General features: G+C 50.5%; 3 protein-coding genes across 5 annotated transcripts in view; all 3 read right to left on the reverse strand.

The window, feature by feature from the left end:
- Positions 1–1,070: 1,070 nt before the first annotated feature.
- Positions 1,071–3,417, reverse strand: LOC137310384 (DNA-directed RNA polymerase II subunit RPB1-like). Its single transcript, XM_067978211.1, has one exon. It carries the CDS (start codon positions 3,317–3,319, stop codon positions 1,280–1,282), a length of 2,040 nt encoding a protein of 679 aa, XP_067834312.1. The 5' UTR covers positions 3,320–3,417; the 3' UTR covers positions 1,071–1,279.
- On the reverse strand, positions 3,381–16,395 carry LOC137310383 (proline-rich protein 36-like). The gene is made up of 3 exons (XM_067978210.1): positions 16,356–16,395; positions 13,040–13,704; positions 3,381–5,591 (listed from the first exon to the last, which is right to left on the reverse strand). Exons 1-3 carry the CDS (start codon positions 16,393–16,395, stop codon positions 3,381–3,383), a joined length of 2,916 nt encoding a protein of 971 aa, XP_067834311.1.
- Positions 5,426–19,682, reverse strand: part of LOC137310385 (H-2 class II histocompatibility antigen, A-Q alpha chain-like) — a 40,832-nt gene continuing 26,575 nt past the window's right edge. The window contains exons 4-5 of one of the 3 annotated variants that reach the window (XM_067978214.1): positions 16,737–16,884; positions 5,426–5,449 (exon numbers count right to left, since the gene is read on the reverse strand). In XM_067978214.1, the coding sequence (XP_067834315.1) occupies positions 16,739–16,884 (146 nt within the window). In that variant the 3' untranslated portion in view covers positions 5,426–5,449; positions 16,737–16,738. The other 2 variants (XM_067978213.1, XM_067978212.1) reach the window with 2 other exon arrangements.

Here is a 19,682-nt window from a genome sequence, read left to right on the forward strand (position 1 = left end):
GACGGTGGAGTGCAAATTAGACAGATTTCTTTCAGAACATAATATTTTGGGGTCCAGTATATGAGTAATTTGAGACATGACATGTGGTGAGTGTAACAAGCTGGGGAGGAACAAGTGACTTTGGATCTACGGTTCCTAAATCTCTCCACCACTGGGGGTTTCCCTCACCTCATGTCTGGGTCTGTTGTGGACACATTGATAGAGACTGATTGCTCTGATTAGTGAACTCTATAATCATTGGATCTTGTGATTACCAGGATGGTAGAAGGTGATCTCGATGGATCCTGGCCTTTCTCCGTCTACCAATTCCTATGTTCCCCATGGCCCTTGTCTTAACTTTCAATCACTCCACAGCCTCATCCCATCTTATCCGAGTCACATTCTGCAGCCTTACATCAAGTATTAGACCCGCCACTCCTCTGACTCAGGGTTACTCTTATGCCCTTGCCTACTCTGTTCCATCACCAAGGGCCAAGCCTTCTGGCACTTCGCCCCTACTCTCTGTAACTTTCCCCATAAACCACTACTCTCCAAAGGCCTGAGGCCAAAGATCAGCCATGATCTTATTTAATGGCGGAGCAGGCCTGAGGGGCCGAATGGCCTACTCCTGCTCCTATTTCTTATGTTCCCACTCCTGGCCCCATAAGGAAAGCTTAGGCTTTCTCTGCCACGGGCTCCACCCCCTTTCTGATCACAACACCCTCCTGAAACCCTCTCCCCGAGACTTACCTGTGTGTTGGAGACTGTATCCTTGGTCCTGGCCGGAGGCCTCTTGATGACCTTCATTCTGCTTCCTGCTGGTTTCAGGGGACATGCCAATGAGGCCTGGGAGTTAAAATCTCCCGGGCTTCACGCTGCCGAGGTTAGTGGGGTTTGGTGTTCACCTCGTCCCTCACCAGCCGGATTCTCGCTCAGAGTTAAAATCGGGGCTCGAGTGACAGGGACCTCCATCGTTATCCAGCAGGGTTTTACCATCCTGCTGAGCCAATTAAACAGAATTGTACAGAACATCGCAGCAGATTATTAAAACATGATGGTGAAAGTGTAACTACAACAAAACACTATTAGTCTAGAGATTTGTACAACTTTTAATGAAATCTGTGACACCACAAACATCTCAATGAACTGACATTGTTAATGGGACAAGAACAGGAGACGTTCCATTTCTAACATTAGATTTTCTTTGAAAAAGATGATGTTAAAAAAAATCATAAATTCTGAAGACATAATTGTATCAACCCGAGAATAAATCAACAATCCGGGAGTTCAGAAATAAGTTTCAGTTCATCGTAATTTCACACAAAGCGACGAGAGGAGACGCTGAGAACACGGTCTGGTGCTGAGAGGAGACGGTCTGGAGACGAGTGGAGACGGTCTGGTGCTGAGAGGAGATGGTCTGGAGACGAGTGGAGACGGTCTGGTGCTGAGAGGAGACGGTCTGGAGACGAGGGGAGACGGTCTGGAGACGAGAGGAGTCGGTCTGGCGACGAGAGGAGACGGTCTGGAGACGGGAGGAGACGGTCTGGAGACGAGGGGAGACGGTCTGGAGACGAGGGGAGACGGTCTGGCGACGGGAGGAGACGGTCTGGAGACGGGAGGAGACGGTCTGGAGACGGGAGGAGATGGTCTGGAGACAAGGGGAGACGGTCTGGAGACGAGGGGAGACGGTCTGGCGACGGGAGGAGACGGTCGGGAGACGAGGGGAGACGGTCTGGAGACGGGAGGAGACGGTCTGGAGACGAGGGGAGACGGTCTGGAGACGGGAGGAGACGGTCTGGAGACGGGAGGAGATGGTCTGGAGACGGGAGGAGATGGTCTGGAGACAAGGGGAGACGGTCTGGAGACGAGGGGAGATGGTCTGGCGACGGGAGGAGACGGTCGGGAGACGAGGGGAGACGGTCTGGAGACGGGAGGAGACGGTCTGGAGACGAGGGGAGACGGTCTGGAGACGAGGGGAGACGGTCTGGCGACGGGAGGAGACGGTCTGGAGACGGGAGGAGACGGTCTGGCGATGGGAGGAGACGGTCTGGAGACGGGAGGAGACGGTCTGGAGACGGGAGGAGATGGTCTGGAGACAAGGGGAGACGGTCTGGAGACGAGGGGAGACGGTCTGGCGACGGGAGGAGACGGTCGGGAGACGAGGGGAGACGGTCTGGCGATGGGAGGAGACGGTCTGGAGACGAGAGGGGTCGGTCTGGAGACGAGAGGAGACGGGAGGAGATGGTCTGGAGACGAGAGGGGTCGGTCTGGAGACGGCAGGAGACGGTCTGGCGATGGGAGGAGACGGTCTGGTGACGGGAGGAGACGGTCTGGAGACGAGAGGAGACGGTGAGGAGATGGTCTGGAGATGAGAGGAGACGGGAGGAGATGGTCTGGAGACGAGAGGAGACGGTGAGGAGACGGTCTGGAGACGAGAGGAGACGGTCTGGAGACGAGAGGAGACGGTCTGGAGACGAGAGGAGACCGAGAGGAGACGGTCTGGAGACGAGAGGAGACGGTCTGGAGACGAGAGGAGACGGTCTGGAGACGAGAGGAGACGGTCTGGAGACGAGAGGAGACGGTCTGGAGACGAGAGGAGACGGTCTGGAGACGAGGGGAGACGGCCTGGAGACGGGAGGAGACGGTCTGGAGACGAGGGGAGACGGTCTGGAGACGAGGGGAGACGGTCTGGAGACGAGGGGAGACGGTCTGGAGACGAGAGGAGTCGGTCTGGAGACGGGAGGAGACGGTCTGGAGACGAGGGGAGATGGTCTGGAGACGAGGGGAGACGGTCTGGAGACGGGAGGAGACGGTCTGGAGACGAGGGGAGACGGTCTGGAGACGAGGGGAGACGGTCTGGCGATGGGAGGAGACGGTCTGGCGACGGGAGGAGACGGTCTGGAGACGGGAGGAGACGGTCTGGAGACGAGGGGAGACGGTCTGGAGACGAGGGGAGACGGTCTGGCGATGGGAGGAGTCGGTCTGGCGACGGGAGGAGACGGTCTGGAGACGAGGGGAGACGGTCTGGAGACGGGAGGAGTCGGTCTGGAGACGAGAGGAGACGGTCTGGAGACGAGGGGAGACGGTCTGGCGACGGGAGGAGACGGTCTGGAGACGGGAGGAGACGGTCTGGCGACGGGAGGAGACGGTCTGGCGACGGGAGGAGACGGTCTGGCGATGGGAGGAGACGGTCTGGCGACGGGAGGAGACGGTCTGGCGATGGGAGGAGACGGTCTGGAGACGAGGGGAGACGGTCTGGAGATGAGGGGAGACGAGAGGAGATGGTCCTGCTCCGACTTCTTGTGTTCTTTAGATTTGTGGTTGGGATCAGATCAGCCATGATCTTATTGAATGGCGGAGCAGGCTCGAGGGGCCGATTGGCCTACTCCTGCTCCAATTTCTTATGTTCTTATGTTCTTATGGTCTGGCGACGGGAGGAGACGGTCTGGAGACGAGGGGAGACGAGAGGAGACGGTCTGGCGATGGGAGGAGACGGTCTGGCGACGGGAGGAGACGGTCTGGAGACGAGGGGAGACGGTCTGGCGATGGGAGGAGACGGTCTGGCGATGGGAGGAGACGGTCTGGAGACGGGAGGAGTCGGTCTCGCGACGGGAGGAGACGGTCTGGAGACGAAGGGAGACGGTCTGCCGATGGGAGGAGACGGTCTGGAGACGAGGGGAGACAGTCTGGAGACGAGGGGAGACAGTCTGGAGACGAGAGGAGACGGGAGGAGACGGTCTGGCGACGAGAGGAGACGGTCTGGAGACGGGAGGAGACGGTCTGGAGACGGGAGGAGTCGGTCTGGCGACGGGAGGAGACGGTCTGGAGACGAGGGGAGACGGTCTGGAGACGAGGGGAGTCGGTCTGGCGACGGGAGGAGACGGTCTGGAGACGGGAGGAGTCGGTCTGGCGACGGGAGGAGACGGTCTGGAGACGAGGGGAGACGGTCTGGAGACGAGGGGAGTCGGTCTGGCGACGGGAGGAGACGGTCTGGAGACGGGAGGAGACGGTCTGGCGACGGGAGGAGTCGGTCTGGCGACTGGAGGAGACGGTCTGGAGACGGTCTGGAGACGGTCTGGAGACGGGAGGAGTCGGTCTGGCGACGGGAGGAGACGGTCTGGAGACGGTCTGGAGACGGTCTGGAGACGGGAGGAGTCGGTCTGGCGACGGGAGGAGACGGTCTGGCGACGGGAGGAGACGGTCTGGAGACGGGAGGAGACGGTCTGGCGATGGGAGGAGACGGTCTGGAGACGGGAGGAGACGGTCTGGAGACGGGAGGAGACGGTCTGGCGATGGGAGGAGACGGTCTGGAGACGGGAGGAGACGGTCTGGCGAAGGGAGGAGACCGTCTGGCGATGGGAGTAGACGGTCTGGCGACGGGAGGAGACGGTCTGGAGACGAGGGGAGACGGTCTGGAGACGAGGGGAGACGGTCTGGAGACGAGGGGAGACGAGAGGAGACGGTCTGGCGATGGGAGGAGACGGTCTGGCGACGGGATGAGACGGTCTGGAGACGAGGGGAGACGAGAGGAGACGGTCTGGCGACGGGAGGAGACGGTCTGGAGACGAGGGGAGACGGTCTGGCGATGGGAGGAGACGGTCTGGCGACGGGAGGAGACGGTCTGGCGACGGGAGGAGACGGTCTGGAGACAAGGGGAGACGAGGGGAGACGGTCTGGCGATGGGAGGAGACGGTCTGGCGACGGGAGGAGACGGTCTGGCGACGGGAGGAGACGGTCTGGAGACAAGGGGAGACGGTCTGGAGACGAGAGGAGACGGTCTGGAGACGGGAGGAGTCGGTCTGGCGCCGGGAGGAGACGGTCTGGAGACGAGGGGAGACAGTCTGGAGACGAGAGGAGACGGTCTGGAGACGGGAGGAGTCGGTCTGGCGCCGGGAGGAGACGGTCTGGAGACGAGGGGAGACAGTCTGGAGACGAGAGGAGACGGTCTGGAGACGGGAGGAGTCGGTCTGGCGCCGGGAGGAGACGGTCTGGAGACGAGGGGAGACAGTCTGGAGACGAGAGGAGACGGGTGGAGTCGGTCTGGCGACGGGAGGAGACGGTCTGGAGACGAGGGGAGACAGTCTGGAGACGAGAGGAGACGGGTGGAGTCGGTCTGGCGACGGGAGGAGACGGTCTGGAGACGAGGGGCGACGGTCTGGAGACGGGAGGAGACGGTCTGGAGACGGGAGGAGACGGTCTGGAGACGGGAGGAGACGGTCTGGAGACGAGGGGAGACGGTCTGGAGACGAGAGGAGACGGTCTGGAGACGAGAGGAGACGGTCTGGAGACGAGAGGAGACGGTCTGGAGACGGGAGGAGACGGTCTGGCGACGGGAGGAGACGGTCTGGAGACGAGAGGAGACGGTCTGGAGACGAGAGGAGACGGTCTGGAGACGAGGGGAGACGGTCTGGAGACGAGGGGAGACGGTCTGGAGACGAGAGGAGACGGTCTGGCGACGGGCGGAGACGGTCTGGAGATGAGAGGAGACGGTGAGGAGACGGTCTGGAGACGAGAGGAGACGGTCTGGAGACGAGAGGAGACGGTCTGGCGACGGGAGGAGACAGTCTGGAGATGAGGGGAGACGATGCGGTTAAACATTTTCTGCCTTGCACCTAAATTTGGAAAAAAGTCATCACAAACAGACCAGCAAAACTGGGCCCATTGATTATTGACCTCATTATCTGCACATTCCTCCCATCAGTAACTTGGGCTGGTCCTAGTTATTATGTGTGGGATTTGAATATAAACAGGTAACAATGAGAGGATCTGTCTGAGCCCCGTCACAACATGCAATGGGCAAAATCATCACCTGTTGTAATGTCACAATGGATGGGGCCAGGATCTGAGAACGTCTCTCAGGTACCTCCCTACTGACCGCTATCTCTGGCAGACCAGACTGCGATTCACTATCCATGGAGAGGGGGGGTTGTGCCTTCGGCTCGAGTACAGTTAACCACAGCAATATATAGATTAGTCCAAAGAATTAACGTTTATTTAGCATCAAGTTTCTCCACATCCATAAATCTCACTTCAGGTGACTTCGTTCAACAAAGACAGGCACAGGACGGAATGGGTTAAATACAATAATATATTAGAACACCCACAATCAGTCTATTGTCCGCCAAGCAGGCAGCTACAGATCATCGGCATGGGGTCAGCAGCAGCTACAGATCATCGGCATGGGGTCAGCAGCAGCTACAGATCATCGGTCCCTAAAGCTCCATTGGCCCCTAAGGGTCATCGGGCCCGTCTGCCACAAGCATTCGGTTTATCGATCGTTCTAATTCACAGTTATGTCCTATCGTATCCTGCAATGCAAATCTTCTCTCAATAAGCTGTGGTTTTGTCCACTTCCAAAGCATCTGGCCAGTTATAAGTGGAGGGCCCTATTGTGGTCAAACAGTTCTCAGTTTCAGGAGGAAGTGGCCATTCGTAACAGTAACCTGATCGTCACTGATTATAATGGAACGGTTATTTTGGAAGAAACCTAATTTTTCCGTAATTCCCTCAGAAATTCCAAAGTTCTGTATAAGTTGGGATTTCGGTCACAAGCATTGAACATTTTACCCACAGTCGAGCACAGGGATCGGCATCAGACAAAGAAAGATTCTACTCAGCCCAACGACAGCGAGCCGAGAAAGATCATTAATATATTCTATTCCAGTCAAACTTGTAAAAATGCCTGGGATTTCCCACTTCAGTGGTCCTGGCACTTGCCGGGAGTGCACATCGGGAATACCACTCCTGTGATTTTACAACCATTAGAATTAATGGACAGAAAATCACTGGCTGGGGGCACGCAATTTCCTCCTGTGTGCTGCCAGCTAAATCGGAAAATCCCAACCAATGTGTCGCCAAGAGCCTTCCTCTTCACTGGGAAAATGGAACATGCCTCCTCACGGTGTTCCTGAATGTCGTTTGCCGGTGTTTCTATAAACTCCCCGACCCATATTCACAGCCACCCCCTCGACCTTGCCATCTCACGTGGCCTCTCTACTTCCATCGTGTTAATCACAGATAACGCCATCTCTGATCATTTTCTTGTCTCCCTCTCCACCCACATCCCCCTTCCCCCTCCCAACCCCACTTCCTTCTGTGTCCTCCCATGGAAAAAACTCTCCCCCAGGTTACTTACAATGGCACTTTCAAATTCCCCACTCTCCAGCCTTTGGCCCTCCATTCACCACGACATTTCTGCAGCTACCGATTTGCCCAATCACACCCTCACCTCCACCTTTGATGCCCTTGTCCCCATTAAAACCATTACTCTCTCTCACTCTGGTCATTCCTCCTGGTACGGCCCTCATCTCCACTCCCTTAAGTCCAAGGGACGCAGAGTTGAATGTTTATGGCAGACAACTGGTTTAGCCATTCATCGCCAGGTCTGCCTGGACCACATAAAGCACTATCGGGTCCTGCTCTCCTCTGCCCAAACTGCTCACTATTCCAGGATCATCCTGGAATGGAAAGATAATCCCCAGCTTCTCTTCTCTTCACTCCAAACTGTCTTCTTAAACCCCTGTACCCTGTCCCCTCCACCCTCACCTCCAACAACAAGTGTGAGGAGCTCATGGACTTTGTCACTAAGATTGAGACCATCCATTCAGCTGCCTCTGCCGTTTCCCTCCCTCCCCTTAGCCCACCGAGCCAAACTTCCCCTCCAGTTCCCCCCTGCCCTGGCCCTAAACTCACATCTTTCTCTAGTTTCCCTCCTACCTCCCCTCATGTCCTCTCCAAGCTCATCTTGACCATGAGACCCACCTCCTGCTCCCTCGACCCTAGTCCCACCAAACTGCTGACCACCCAACTTCCCTTCCTGGCTCCCATGTTAGCTGATATTGTTAACGGTTCCATCTCCTCAGGTACTGTCCCCCTCCCCTTCAAATCTGCCATCATCACCCCCCACCTCAAAAAACTCACCCTTGACCCCTCTGTCCTTACAAACTCCCGCCTCACCTCCACCCTCCCTTTCCTCTCCAAAGTCCTTGAACGTTTTGTCTCCTCCCGAATCCGTGCCCATCTTTCCCACAACTCCATGTTTGAATCCCTCCAATCAGGTTTCTGACCCTCCCACAGGACTGAAACGGCCCTGATCAAAGTCACAAATGACATCCTCTGTGACTGTGACCGTGGTAAACGATCCCTCCTCATCCTTCTCCACCTGTCTGCAGCCGTTGACCACACCATCCTCCTCCAACACCTCTCCTCCATTGTCCAGCTGGGTGGGACTGCGCTCACCTGGTTCCATTCTTATCTATCCAGTCGTAGCCAGAGAATCACCTGCAATGGCTTCTCTTCCCACTCCCGCACCGTTACCTCTGGAGTCCCCCAAGGATCGATCCTTGGCCCCCTCCTATTTCTCATCTACATGCTGCCCCTCGGTGACATCATCCGAAAACACAATGTCAGATACCACATGTACGCTGACGACCCCCAGCTCTATCTCACCACCACCTCCCTCGACCCCTCCACTGTCTCTCATGTGTGACACTGCTTGTCTGACATCCAGTACTGGATGTGCAAAAATTTCCTCCAACTAAATATTGCGAAGACGGAAGCCATTGGTCTCCGCTACAAACTCCGTTCCCTAGCCACGGACTCCATCCCTCTCCCTGGCCACTGTCTGAGGCTGAACCAGAATGTAGGCGTCCTATTTGACCCCGAGATGAGCTTCCGACCACATATCCGCTCCATCACCAAGACCGCCTACTTCCACCTCTGTAACATCGCCCATCTCTACCACTGCCTCGGCTCATCTGCTGCTGAAAGCCTCATCCATGCCTTTGTTACCTCCAGACCGGACTATTCCAATGCTCTCCTGGCCGGCCTCCCACCATCCACCCTCCATAAACTTGAGTTAATCCAAAATTCTGCTGCCCGTATCCTAACTCGCACCAAGTCCTGTTCACCCCCTGTGCTCGCTGGCCTACATTGGCTCCCGGTCTGGCAACGCCTCGATTTTCAAATTCTTATCCTTGTTTTCAAATCCCTCCCTGGACTCACCTCCTCCACCCCTACAACCCTCCGAGATCTCTGCACTCCTCCAATTCTTGCGCATCCCCAATTTTAATCGCTCCACCAATGGCGGCCGTGCCTTCAGCTGCCTCGGCCCTAAGCTCTGGAATTCCCTCCCTAAACCTCTCCACCTCTCTACCCCTCACTCCTCCTTTAAGAAGCACCTTAAAACCTATCTCTTTGACCAAGCTTTTGGTCATCTGTCCTAATATCTCCTTATGTGGCTCGGTGTGAAGTTTTGTTTGATAATCGCTCATGTGAAGCACCTTGGGACGTTTTACTACGTTAAAGGTGCTATATAAATGCAAGTTGTTGTTGTTTCCAAATGGCGTTTCCCGATGAAAACTGAATGCCCCCCAAATCTTCAGATGTTGAGCCTTGTGGACCTAACTCTGGACATGACCAATGACTGGGCCAAAAGAGCTATGGAGCCACACAGCCCAGGAACCGTCTGAGGGGTCCATTAGCCACCCAGCTCACTTCCTGCTCCCACTAAGGGATCACTTCGAAGAGGCACTAGAGGAGACACTCAGTATTCAAAGTCTCCAAGGGGATGCACGGGGAAGGACAAAGTACAGCACACCCCATTAGAAACAGGAAATGATTACAAGGGATATTGGTGTTGGTATTTCATTGGTGGGGCATTGATTTCTATTCTGCAGTATATGCCTGATTGCACTGTGATGATGGGTGAGGGATGGTGGGCGTTTCATCGTGAAATGTGTTGTATCTGCTCAGGGGCTACCTGATTCAGAAATATTTCTGCGGGATGGAGCGGGGCAGTAACCTTTGAAGTGAAGAGGGTTCAAACTAATCTTTGTCTCAAGTCACAAGCATGTTCCTGCTCAAGAGGTTCTGACAATTCCACATGCTGTGTCTCTTGTTGATTTTTTAAAAAAAAGTATCAGCCATAACTAAAATTTCCAATTTCCAAAATAAGGCTTTAAACAAAATTTTAAAAATGTAAGAATTACATATTTCACAGTAACATAGAATCATAGAAGTTTACAACATGGAAACAGGCCCTTCGGCCCAACATGTCCATGTCGCCCAGTTTATACCACTAAGCTAGTCCCAATTGCCTGCACTTGGCCCATATCCCTCTATACCCATCTTACCCATGTAACTGTCCAAATGCTTTTTAAAAGACAAAATTGTACCCACCTCTACTACTGCCTCTGGCAGCTCGTTCCAGACACTCACCACCCTTTGAATGAAAAAATTGCCCCTCTGGACCCTTTTGTATCTCTCCCCTCTCACCTTAAATCTATGTCCCTTCGTTATAGACTCCCCTACCTTTGGGAAAAGATTTTGACTATCTACCTTATCTATGCCCCTCATTATTTTATAGACTTCTATAAGATCACCCCTAAACCTCCTACTCTCCAGGGAAAAAAGTCTCAGTCTATCCAACCTCTCCCTATAAGTCAAACCATCAAGTCCTGGTAGCATCCTAGTAAATCTCTTCTGCACTCTTTCCAGTTTAATAATATCCTTTCTATAATAGGGTGACCAGAACTGTACACAGTATTCCAAGTGTGGCCTCACTAATGTCTTATACAACTTCAACAAGACATCCCAACTCCTGTATTCAATGTTCTGACCAATGAAACCAAGCATGCTGAATGCCTTCTTCACCACCCTATCCACCTGTGACTCCACTTTCAAGGAGCTATGAACCTGTACTCCCAGATCTCTTTGTTCTATAACTCTCCCCAACGCCCTACCATTAACGGAGTAGGTCCTGGCCCGATTCGATCTACCAAAATGCATCACCTCACATTTATCTAAATTAAACTCCATCTGCCATTCATCGGCCCACTGGCCCAATTTATCAAGATCCCGTTGCAATCCTAGATAACCTTCTTCACTGTCCACAATGCCACCAATCTTGGTGTCATCTGCAAACTTACTAACCATGCCTCCTAAATTCTCATCCAAATCATTAATATAAATAACAAATAACAGCGGACCCAGCACCGATCCCTGAGGCACACCGCTGGTCACAGGCCTCCAGTTTGAAAAACAACCCTCTATAACCACCCTCTGTCTTCTGTCGTCAATCCAATTTTGTATCCAATTGGCTACCTCACCTTGGATCCCATGAGATTTAACCTTATGTAACAACCTACCATGCGGTACCTTGTCAAATGCTTTGCTGAAGTCCATGTAGACCACGTCTACTGCACAGCCCTCATCTATCTTCTTCGTTACCCCTTCAAAAAACTCAATCAAATTCGTGAGACATGATTTTCCTCTCACAAAACCATGCTGACTGTTCCTAATTAGTCCCTGCCTCTCCATATGCCTGTAGATCCTGTCCCTCAGAATACCCTCTAACAACTTACCCACTACAGATGTCAGGCTCACTGGTCTGTAGTTCCCAGGCTTTTCCCTGCCGCCCTTCTTAAACAAAGGCACAACATTTGCTACCCTCCAATCTTCAGGCACCTCACCTGTAGCTGTCGATGATTCAAATATCTCTGCTAGGGGACCCGCAATTTCCTCCCTAACCTCCCATAACGTCCTGGGATACATTTCATCAGGTCCCGGAGATTTATCTACCTTGATGCGCGTTAAGACTTCCAGCACCTCCCTCTCTGTAATATGTACACTCCTCAAGACATCACTATTTATTTCCCCAAGTTCCCTAACATCCATGCCTTTCTCAACCGTAAATACCGATGTGAAATATTCATTTAGGATCTCACCCATCTCTTGTGGTTCCGCACATAGATGACCTTGTTGATCCTTAAGAGGCTCCACTCTCTCCCTAGTTACTCTTTTGCCCTTTATGTATTTGTAGCTCTTTGGATTAAATTTACCCACTAAAATGCCTCAGCCCGTCTCAAAAAACTGGGCTTCAAATGGATATTTTTATGTCAAAATAGTTGGACAGAAATTTGCATTCTGAGCATGTGTCGTCTATAGAACTTCCCAGCATTCAATCTGTACATCAGCCAGAGTTAATATAAAGGACGGGGGTCCCTCCACTCTGGAGCATTTGCGAGTTTCCTTGCTTTTTCCAAGAAATGTTCAAACAAACTGGAGATTAAATTCTCAAGAGTAGCCTGAAAAAAAAGCTTTATGTTTTTAAAATTTATTATGAACAAATGCTATTTTTCGATATAAACTGTTCCCAGACAAACCTGCAATGAGAGCAGGTGTGGTTTTGTTGTTAATGGTTAGAAAAGAAACCAGATTGTTTATCGAGAATGTCTTTTTAGTCACTTCACTTTATTTCAGTTGAAATTCAGTTTAAAAAAATCTCACTCTTCTGAAACATTTTGAGACTTCATGGAATTTACAGCACAGATGGAGGCCATTCAGCCCATCGTGCTGGATCTTTGAAAGAGCTATCCAATTAGTCCCTGTCCTCCCTCTTTCCCCATAGCCCTGCAAATCTTTCTTTTTCAAGTATTTATCCAATTCCCTTTTGAAAGTTATTATTGAATCTGCTTCCACCGCCCTTTCAGGCAGCACATTCCAGATCAGAACAACTGGCTGTGTGAAAAAATTTCTCCTCATCTCCCCTCTGGTTCTTTTGCCAATTACCTTAAACCTGTGTCCTTTGGTTACTGACCCTCCCGTCAGTGGAAAGAGTTTCTCCTTATGTACGCTATTAATACCCCTCATGAGGCCCCTCATGAGGCCCTGCAAGAAGCACAGTGCCTAATTTACATAACATTCATCTCTTTAAATAATCCGGACATGTGCTCCTGACACTAACGGAGTTGCCTTTACCAATATGGCGAATGGCACACTTCTGTCTCGTAATGAGTGTGCGCTTCCTGCCCGCCATATTGGAAGTTTAGGAGGCCACTTAGCGCCTAACAAATGGTCACCGCTCGGCTGAGTTTCTCGGCCGATATGAGTAGAGTCCTTTCACAACACCAGCCGGGCCAGTGAGACACTTTTTCAAATGTGAAGAGCCCCAAGATATTAAATATATAAAATGTTACAGTTCTGTAGGAGGCAGAGGAAGTGAGAGATGGAGAGGAGGATGCAACAGGTTCAAAAATGATTGGAGCCCTTCAAAGCTAACTTTAAAGAAAACTGACAGGCAGATGTTGATGTGCGGTTTTAAATTGGCAGTCCCACTCAGGCAGATGTTGACGTGGGGTTTTAAATTGGCGGTCCCACTCAGGCAGATGTTGACGTGGGGTTTTAAATTGGCGGTCCCACTCAGGCAGATGTTGACGTGGGGTTTTAAATTGGCGGTCCCACTCAGGCAGATGTTGACGTGGGGTTTTAAATTGGCGGTCCCACTCAGGCAGATGTTGATGTGGGGTTTTAAATTGGCGGTCCCACTCAGGCAGATGTTGACGTGGGGTTTTAAATTGGCGGTCCCACTCAGGCAGATGTTGACGTGGGGTTTTAAATTGGCGGTCCCACTCAGGCAGATGTTGATGTGGGGTTTTAAATTGGCGGTCCCACTCAGGCAGATGTTGACGTGGGGTTTTAAATTGGCGGTCCCACTCAGGCAGATGTTGACGTGGGGTTTTAAATTGGCGGTCCCACTCAGGCAGATGTTGATGTGGGGTTTTAAATTGGCGGTCCCACTCAGGCAGATGTTGATGTGGGGTTTTAAATTGGCGGTCCCACTCAGGCAGATGTTGATGTGGGGTTTTAAATTGGCGGTCCCACTCAGGCAGATGTTGATGTGGGGTTTTAAATTGGCGGTCCCACTCAGGCAGGTCACTGAGGTGACTGGTGAGGGAAACGGAACAAGTGTCAGACTGGTGCAGGATTGGGCACTCTTGCGATTTGGGTCATTGTTGGGGCAGTGTAGAGGGAACTTCACGCCAGGTTACGTTTACATCTTCACCACCTGGGCAGTAATCTGGAGGGGTGGATCTGCCCGGTATAGAATCCCCCGCCTGATTTTCATTCCATTGATTGGAATAGAATGAACATTGGACCAGTTCCATAACCTGCGTGTCCACCCACCACATCACTGCCCAGCTGCTGAAGATGTAAACTGACCTCTCTGAATCTAGCAGTGCTATTTCTGACCTGGGAGTGCTCAATGTCGACACAGGGACCCAAAATGTAAAATATTCCACGACCCATCCCCAACATTCTCAGCTCAATGCACACAAAATTCACAACATTAAAAGGATCATTTCGGTTTAAATGTTCTGCGCAGCACTCCTGGTGCAGGTTCGGACTGAATATCAGGAAATTGTACACTCCCAGCCCACGATCTACTGTCTATTAAATGTAACAGATAGAAAATCTGGGGCAGAGGGTTCACAATTTCACAATGTGTGCTCCCGCCATGTGCTGGGAACACAGAAGTGGAAGATCTGCCCTTAATACATGTTTAAATATTCAGACCCCGAGGTGAAGAGCCAGGGGCCACAGTATAGGCAGCACCAAGACTAAAGAGAATCAAAGTCAAGACAAGATAAAACAGAATTAAATTTAATTAATTCAATGATGCTATTCTTGGGAGTTTGAAGTCTGATAACTGGACTGTAATGAAGAACTTGTATTTAAATAGCAGGTTACATGACAACAAAGACACAACCCAAGGTTAGAGGCTAGAGCTGAGAGAGTGATTATTTATGAAAGAACAGCTTCACATGGGAGCAGTTTTCAAGTCTTGGATAAACTTGGGTTTTATGCACAAAAGATGGCTTTGTCGATGCAGCTTTAGTAAAGGAGGTGATGATAAGGCTAAGAATGGCAATAGATGGAGAAGGACTGAGGGTGGAACAGTCAGTGGTAATGGTGGGGTCTGCTGGTTGGAGTCGCGAGAGACAGAAAGAATCTGTTACCAGAAGATCAGAGGAATGTTACTGCTGTTCTGAGGGTTAGAGGTGGCCAGTGATGGTGCCAATGGGGATGAATGTGCTCAACAGATATGGGTTGAAAGGCTTCAAAACTAGATGAAACGTTTACATAGAAAATAGGAGCAGGAGTAGGCCATTCGGCCCTTCGAGCCTGCTTCGCCATTCAATATGATCATGGCTGATCCTCTATCTCAATACCATATTCCTACTCTCTCCCCATACCCCTTGATGCCTTTTGTGGCTAGAAATCTATCGAGCTCCTTTTTAAATATATTCAGTGACTCGGCCTCCACAGCCTTCCATGGTAGAGAATTCCACAGGTTCACCACCCTCAGAGTGAAGAAATTTCTCCTCATCTCAGTCCTAAATGTCCTACCCCATATCCTGAGACTGTGACCCCTCGTTCTGGACCCCCCAGCCAGGGGAAACATCCTCCCTGCATCCAGTCTGTCTAGCCCTGTCAGAATTTTATACGTTTCAATGAGATCCCCTCTCATTCTTCTAAACTCGAGTGAATACAGGCCGAGTCGACCCAATCTCTCCTCATACGACAGTCCCGCCATCCCAGGGATCAGTCTGGTGAACCTTCGCTGCACTCCCTCTACGCTCGGGCCCAGCAGGGAGCAGCTCGGCATGAAGAAGGCTGCAGATGTCCGCGACTACCTGACGACTGATTCTGAGCCTCCGTATGCAATGCTTCTCAGAGAGGTTCAGGAAGCTGTCTGTACACCGTGTTGTGAGGGTAGTGCCTCCTGTGACGTCGCTCTCTCTGTTGTTGCCCCCCGTGCTGTTGTGCAGGTGCGTGTGGTGCAGCACTGTGTTGTGGAGCTCCACGTGGCGGAGGTGGACGGCGTGCCTGGCGAGGCTGGTGATGGTGCCCGCCCTCGGATGAAGTGATGAATGCAGCCATGGTGCCCCCCATCCTGACGGTGTGAGTTTGAGGGGGTCCGCAAAGTAGGTAAATGTGTTTGCACAGCAGAGTTTAGGGTATAAATTAATAATTTTGAGTGTAAACGCAAAGGTCTTGCAGCCAAAACTTAGTCTGAAGTGACAGAGTGCCCTGCTGCAATAAATGAGGTTTTCCCCCCACCTGTCAAATAATCCTTTGCATCTCCCACTGGCTGCTGAGTGAAACACGTCTGCTCCAACAGGGAGTGTTTCCCACAGCACGGGAAACACACTGAGGATCCTTCAAAATTGCACCCCTGCCAAAATCTCCACTCAATGAGGTCTCTCAAGTACCTCAACTATCTGACTAACTATGTAAATGATCATTCTGCCGGTTTTAATTGCCGCTGGGAGTCCCACATTCGGGAGGTGCGCGCACCCAAACGCCTCAGAGAACCCGGAGCTCCGCCATCCGAATATCGGCCCTTATAACTCACTGTGATCTCTGCTCTGTTTGAAGATCACCAACTCGGTACTCTCTTATGGCGAAAAAGTCTTAACAAGGACAAAAGGGATATCCAGTGTAACTTTACATTTCTCAACTTTGGAAGGGTATGAATGATTTACTGAGTGAGGTGATGGGCAGCCAAGTTTTGATCTCCTGAGTTTGAGTACCTGTTAAAGCTTCTGAAGCTACTTGTTCTTCATCCTTCATTGGAAATTTTACAGAATCATTAAAAAGCAAAACTCTGGTCAGTATAAGCCTTTCCGTGTTATGGTGTAGCAGCAAAGTAATGTCAGATGGTGAAGGTGTCGCCCTCTCCTGTAGGTGTGAGCTCTTCCTGGGCCTCCATCCTGCACCTCGTCCAAGTACCAATTCTTCATGTGATGGCCGGACGGTGAGTGTTGAGAAGGGTATACCAGCCGAGCTCAATCTTGTCCACCAATGTGTACTTTGCAGCAGGAATCAGTGATTAACAATCAGGAGTAGGGACCTCCTTCAGTAACATTAACAATACACACAGACTGTGAGGAGATCCTGTGCCCTGTACTTACCCCTAGATCGCCCGTTGCTGAGCTTGCAGCCGCTGTCTCTCTTTGATCAGTAAGATGATCCCGACAACAGCACTGATGATTCCCAGAGTGAGTCCCAGAGCACAGATCACTGTCCCAGGACCAGACCTCTCCTCAGGCACTTCAGGTTCTGTATAGAGAGAGGCAAGAAAGGGGTGAGTGTCTCACAGTGAAACACAAGGTGAACACAACACAGTGGGGAGCCTATTGAACAAATGGGGAGCCTCGCTCACAGCAGAAACTTGGACACCTGCTGGTCACAAATGTCCATAACTCCATGGGCTACAGTCACAGTCTCACACTCAAGGATTCATAGTCTAGGAGTTACTGCTGGTGATAAATTTATATAAAACATTGGAACAGCCACAGTTAGAGCACTGTGTGCAGAGAAAGGACATTAAAGACACAGATAGCATACAGTGTAGATTCATCAGGATGCTACCAGGGATGGGAAACAAGTTATGAGCAGGGATTTGAGATACTCAAAGAATGATACAGCAGAGAAAGAGGCCATTCAGCCCATCGTGCCTTTGGAAGAGTTATCCACTTAGTCTCAATCCCTTGCTCTTTCCTGATAGCCCTGCAATTTTGTCCCCTTCAAATATTTATCTAATTCCATTTTGAAAGTTATTATTGAATCTGCTTCTACCACCCTTTCAGGCAGCGCATTCCAGATCAGAACAACTCGCTGCGTAAAAATTCTCATCACCCCTCTGGTTCTTTTGCCAATTACCTTAAATCTGTGTCCTCTGGTTCCCGACCCTCCTGCCAATGGAAACAGTTTCTCCCTGTTTACTCTATTAAAACCCCTCATAATTTTGAACCCCTCCATTAAATCTCCCCTTAACCTTCTCTGCTCTAAGGAGAACGACCCCAGCTTCTCCAGTCTCTCCACAAAACTGAAGTCGTTCATCCCTGGTATCATTCTAGTAAATCTCCTCTGCACCCTCTCCAAAGCAACAGAGACGGTTTCCGCTGAAGCAGAGAAGGCTAAAATGAGATTTAAAATTATGAAGTGTTTTGATAAGAGTGAATTTTTCCTCTGGTTGGAAAGTCAGTGATGAGGGGCCATCAATATAAAATGATCACTAAGACTGTAAGAGGGGTTTGGAAATTTCTGTACACAGAGGGTCGTTGTAATGTGGAATACTTTGTCACAGGGAATGGTTGAGGCAGAGACCATTGTATCATTTAAGTGAAAATTGGATCAATATTTAAAGCAGAGGAAGATACAGGAACTTGGGGAGAGCGTGGGGCATTGGAAATAGTTTGGGATTGATACAGGAATATGGGGAGAGAGCGGGGGCAGTGGGATCATAGAATCGTTACAGCACAGAAGGTGGCCATTTGGCCCATCGAGCCTGTGCCAGCTCTTTGTAAGAGCAATTCAGTTAGTCCCATTCCCCGCTCTTTCCCCATAGCACTGCAAATTTTTTTTCCCTTCAAATATTTATCCAATTCCTTTCTGAAAACCATGATTGAATCTGCCTCCACCACCCCCTCGGGCAGTGCATTCCAGATCCTAACCACTCCCTGTGTAAAAAAGTTTTTCCTCATGTCGCCTTTGGTTCTTTTGCCAATCACCTTAAATGTGTGTCCTCTGGTTCTTGACTCTTCCGCCAATGGGAACAGTTTCTCTTTATTTACTTTATCTAAACCTGTCATGATTTTGAAAACTTCTATTAAATCTCCCCTTAACCTTCTCTGTTCTAAGGAGAACAACCCCAGCTTCTCCAGTCTCTCCACATAACTGAAGTCCCTCATCCCTGGAATCATTCTAGTAAATCTCCTCTGCACCCTCTCTGAGGCCTTCACATCAATCCTTTAAAATGTGGAGCCCAGAATTGTACACAATACTCCAGTTGTGGCCGAACCAGTGTTTTATAAAGGTTCACCATAACTTCCTTGCTTTTGTACTCTATGCCTCTATTTATAAAGCCCAGAATCCCGTATGCTTTTTTAACCGCTTTCTCAACCTGTCCTGTCATCTTCAAAGATTTGTGCACATATACCCCCAGATCTCTCTGTTCCTGCACCCCTTTAGAATTGTTCCCTTTAGTTTATATTGCCTGTCCTCATTCTTCCTGCCAAAATGTATCACTTCGCACTTCTCTGCATTAAATTTCATCTGGCCCATTCCACCAGCCTGTCTGTATCCTCTTGAAGTCTATCACTATCCTACTCACTGTTCACGACACTTCCAAGTTTTGTGTCATCTGCAAATTTTGAAATTGTGCCCTGTACACCCAAGTCCAAGTCATTAATATATATCAAGAAAAGCAGTGGTCCTAGTACTGACCCCTGGGGAACAACACTGTACACCTCCCTCCAGTCCGAAAAACAACCGTTCACCACTACTCTCTGATTCCTGTCACTTAGCCAATTTTGTATCCATGCTGCCACTGCCCCTTTTATTCCATGGGTTTCAATTTTGCTGACAAGACTATTATATGACACTTCCCCAGGTAAAATTTATACAGGTCTTATTTTGAAGAGGCCGTGTCAATGTGTGCCTGTATGAGAAAAAATGTCAGTGGACGAATTATACATCTGTTGTAGCTTTTGTTTTGTGTTCTGTGAAGTTCAGAAAATGTTTTAAGCTGACAAGGGTATCGAGGGATAGAGAGAGAGAGAGAAAGGGAGAGAGAAAGGAAGGAGAGAGAGAAAAAAAGGGAGAGAGAAAGGAAGGAGAGAAAAAGAGAGAAAGGAAGGAGGGAGCAAAGGAGAGTGAAAGGAAAGGGAGAGACTAAGGAAGGAGAGAGAGCGAAAGCAAGGAGAGTGAAAGGAGACAGTTTCTTTCCTCATTCGAATTTTTTAAACATTTAATTCTGAAAACAAGCAAATCCTCTTCGGGAGGGGAGGGAAGGATGGAAACCGATTGAGGGTGAGAAGCCGTCTGTCCTTTCAACCTCCTGAGGAGAATGAGTG

The sequence above is a fragment of the Heptranchias perlo genome, unplaced genomic scaffold (genome assembly GCF_035084215.1).
Source record: "Heptranchias perlo isolate sHepPer1 unplaced genomic scaffold, sHepPer1.hap1 HAP1_SCAFFOLD_248, whole genome shotgun sequence".
NCBI lineage: Eukaryota > Metazoa > Chordata > Chondrichthyes > Hexanchiformes > Hexanchidae > Heptranchias > Heptranchias perlo.

Excerpts from the sequence above, each read along its gene's own strand:
- LOC137310383 (XM_067978210.1), bottom strand. The coding sequence starts at position 16,395 with ATGAAGGATGAAGAACAAGTAGCTTCAGAAGCTTTAACAG. Across the intron at positions 13,705-16,355 it reads AGCTTCAGAAGCTTTAACAG|TCACCTCAGTGACCTGCCTG; the intron begins GTACTCAAACTC and ends TTCCCTCACCAG. Across the intron at positions 5,592-13,039 it reads GCCTGTCAGTTTTCTTTAAA|GTGCAAGGCAGAAAATGTTT; the intron begins GTTAGCTTTGAA and ends TTCCAAATTTAG.
- LOC137310384 (XM_067978211.1), bottom strand. The coding sequence starts at position 3,319 with ATGGCTGATCTGATCCCAACCACAAATCTAAAGAACACAAGAAGTCGG.